The 3,212-nt window shown below is 48.1% G+C and overlaps 2 protein-coding genes across 3 annotated transcripts in view; one reads left to right on the top strand and one right to left on the bottom strand.

The window, feature by feature from the left end:
• The window catches only part of PNPLA7 (patatin like phospholipase domain containing 7), a 118,679-nt gene extending 115,913 nt beyond the window's left edge, over window positions 1–2,766 (bottom strand). For both annotated transcript variants that reach the window (XM_017740325.1, XM_017740326.1), the window contains exons 1-2: window positions 2,661–2,766; window positions 216–281 (exon numbers count right to left, since the gene is read on the bottom strand). In XM_017740325.1, coding sequence (XP_017595814.1) covers window positions 216–281; window positions 2,661–2,693 — 99 coding nt within the window. In that variant the 5' untranslated portion in view covers window positions 2,694–2,766. The remainder of the gene's footprint in view (window positions 1–215; window positions 282–2,660) is intronic.
• A 248-nt stretch (window positions 2,767–3,014) lies between these two features.
• The window catches only part of MRPL41 (mitochondrial ribosomal protein L41), a 1,433-nt gene continuing 1,235 nt past the window's right edge, over window positions 3,015–3,212 (top strand). Inside the window, exon 1 of the mRNA XM_017740280.1 lies at window positions 3,015–3,173. Coding sequence (XP_017595769.1) covers window positions 3,015–3,173 — 159 coding nt within the window. The remainder of the gene's footprint in view (window positions 3,174–3,212) is intronic.

Raw genomic sequence — 3,212 nt, 5'->3', positions numbered from 1 at the left:
GCAGGGGTGGCACTGGATGGGCTTTAAGGTCCCTTCCAACTCAAACCAGCCTGTGATTCTAAATAACAGGAATTAATTCCTGCCTCATGCACAGTGACAGCAAAGAAACAAATGCTCAGACTTTGGCAGTGACTTAGCAGAGCTCCTGGAGCTCAGGAGAAGCTGCTCTGGATGCACCCCCACCCTTCAGCCAGCTGACTGCAGCTATACTTTACCATGGTGGTCTGGATCCTGTCCTCCACAAACTGCAGGATGGGGGTCTCACCTCCTGGCAACACAGCCTGGCACCAAAAGGAAGGTGAAATTAGTTTCCCACAACTGGAAAAAAGCCTCCATAAAAACCTCTCAACCAACTGGATTGTGTTTTTCTTTGACTTATAACCCACTCTGCAAACAGAAACATTCAGTGGAGAGGGGTCAGTAGGGCAGTTTTGTGCTGCTGTCAGTACAGTGCATTCCCAAACAGTCCTAAACCAGGGTCAAACAGTGAGATGAACACTTTTTAAAATCATTTTACATTATTCAGAGCAACGAGGACGAGAATGGAATGTAAAGGACTTTATGAGACTGAGAAAACAAGTCATAAACCAGCACACTACCGTCATCATAAAAAGCACATGATGCACATGGGCAGAAACTCGGACCTCAGGTGTGCTGTCCTGGGACCTGTGCCAACCAGTGTCATCCAGGAATAAAAACTGGCACTTAAAATAGTCTCACAAATGCCAACCCAAAACTTAAGAGACAGGGGGAGAAAGGCAAAACAACTCTCAGGAACAAGTTTAAACAACATGAGTACAAGAGAAATACATTCCCCTTTTAAGTCCTGAACCTTAAAATCACTTGAATGAAGCACTACACACAGTTCAGGTCCCATTCCTGCCCTTGGTTCCAGATCTGGATGACATCTAACTCAGCTTTGCCACCAAGAGAAAAAATGCAGTGTACACCAAGTCACCAAACTGGTCTCTCTCATGAAATTCATTCCAGTTTTACAGCACAAATGAAACTCCTGCCAGACCAGTCACCAGATCCCTGTGCTCACTTTGCCTTCTCAGGTCCCTTTAGCACTTTAATGTTTATCTTCCCAACACGAGTCAAACTAACTCTGCCACTATTGTTATCAGCCTATTACTCATGGGATTATAGTGAAAAGTCACAAGATTTTGAAAAAATAAAAAGCTGGAGATGTGTCAGCAACAGGTACAACACCTGGTGACATGGAGTTCCAAGTCTGTTGTGGTCACCTAATGTATTTATTTCTCCTTGACACTGTCAGGGACACTGGGACATGGACAGTTCTGCTGCTCCCCAGGCCTGGATGATCTCAAATAGCACCAAAAATAGTAATTGCCAACTGACACTCACATTGCTGCTGCAGGAGGAGAAACAAACCCATGGGGAAAAGAATAAAACACAAACATGCCAGGCTGAAGAAATTCAGAGCTCCAAGAACCACTGAGAGGTTCTTGCAAAGTTTTCACCAGTGAAAACATGACATTGCCCTGCTCAGACTCGGGGGGGAATCTTTCCCAGCATGGAGAATCCTTCTGGGCCAGCAGAGGAAGCAAAGCACCCAGGCTGAGCTGTGCAGACACCTGAGACACGTCAGTGATTGCTGTGACAGCTCCTGGGGCAGGAATGAGGTCACAGCCAAGCCACCAGGGCAGCTCCTCTCTGAGGAGGGCTGTGGTCAGCGCCCCAGTCCAAGGACTTGCCCTCACACAGCCCCAAAGAACCCCCAGACACACAACACCTGCGGGACCACCCTGCAAGGCCCCTCACTGCATTTGAACACGGAGCAGTGACCTGCCAAGAGGATGGATTAGCACAAAGAGCATTTCTCTGCTTCCTGATGTCAAAGTTTCCTTGAGAACCCAAGACTTTACAGCAATCAACATAAACATGCAGCCTCACAACTGCAGCTCACACCCATCCAGAGCACAGGCACCCAACACTCCGCTCTGCTGGGAGTCCAACAACTCCTCACTGCAGCCCAAGGCAAACACTGAGACATTCCCCGTGCAGGGAGTGGTGGGCAAGGCTTATCAGCCCTGAAAACAAGGACTTAAAACTGGGATTAGCCCAAAGCACAAGACTTCCTCACAGCTCAGAGGCACGTGCCTTGTTTTGACTACAGAACCTGGATTTTCACAAAACATTTTTAACTGTGTACAAGTACATTGTGTGCGTTTGTTAGTTCTGAGAAGTATTTCCTCTCACAGGGTTTGTTTTTCACGACTATGGAAAGCACCACGTGACTTGCTGGCCTGTGAGTTTCACGTTTATGATTAAAAACAAATGCAAGAAGAGCAGTCTGCCAGAATCCTGCAAGTCCTCCTTCTTTAGGCTAAAAATGAAAGTATTTAAATCATAGCACTATTGAAACAGCTTAGAATATGAAGCAGAGCATGAATGGTTTGTAAGAAATTTTAAAAATACAAAAAAAAAAAAAAAACAACAAACCCCACACAATAAAATGGGACCAATCCTTAAAAGTTTGAAAGGATAAAACTGCCAACAGGAAAGGCTCTTACAGAGGAAAAGCATCTAAAGGTATTATCCCAATGTTATCAAATTAGCTACAGCTGCTTTCAGCTTCTGGGAACTCCCAGAGGGGAAATAAATAAGTCCAAAAACAAGAGCAAAACATATTGTACCTCAAGGCTGGTGCTGTTGTCTCCTTCATCCATGTCTGGAGGTGCAGCAGGAGCAAAGACAAAAACAAAGAGAGAAGACTGAGTTAAGAGATGACCGCAGCTTCTGATCCAAACTCTTGAACACCACAAGGGGAACAGTAAGTTTTTTAACTTTATCATCCCTTTATCTCTCCGCTGAGCAACAAAACCCAGCACTGAAGTGCTGGGGGACGGGACTTCCCCGGACGGGAGTTCTCCAGAAGAAACTTCTCCGCAGCCACGGGCATTGAAACAGAAACTCCCCAGGAGCCTCCCCAGGGTGCCACAGCCAAACCTATCCCTGCTCCGTGCGCTCCAAGGAAAGCGGACACCGGGATGGCACCGCGGGACGGACACTGCCCGGCAGGGACCGGGCACCGACCGCTCCAGGCTGCGCCTCAGGACAGCCCCGGACACCCTCCAGGCACCCCCCGCCCGGACCCGGAGCACTCTCCCGGCCGGCCCCTGCTGCCCTGCCCGGCCCCGTTTCGCCAGGTTAAAGCTCGGGGCGCACCTTCAACGACAACCTCCTCC

The sequence above is a fragment of the Corvus brachyrhynchos genome, unplaced genomic scaffold, assembly GCF_000691975.1.
Source record: "Corvus brachyrhynchos isolate BGI_N302 unplaced genomic scaffold, ASM69197v1 scaffold305, whole genome shotgun sequence".
NCBI lineage: Eukaryota > Metazoa > Chordata > Aves > Passeriformes > Corvidae > Corvus > Corvus brachyrhynchos.
The sequence above is the reverse complement of the archived record's forward strand: the minus strand, read 5'-3'. Positions and strand labels throughout refer to the sequence as shown.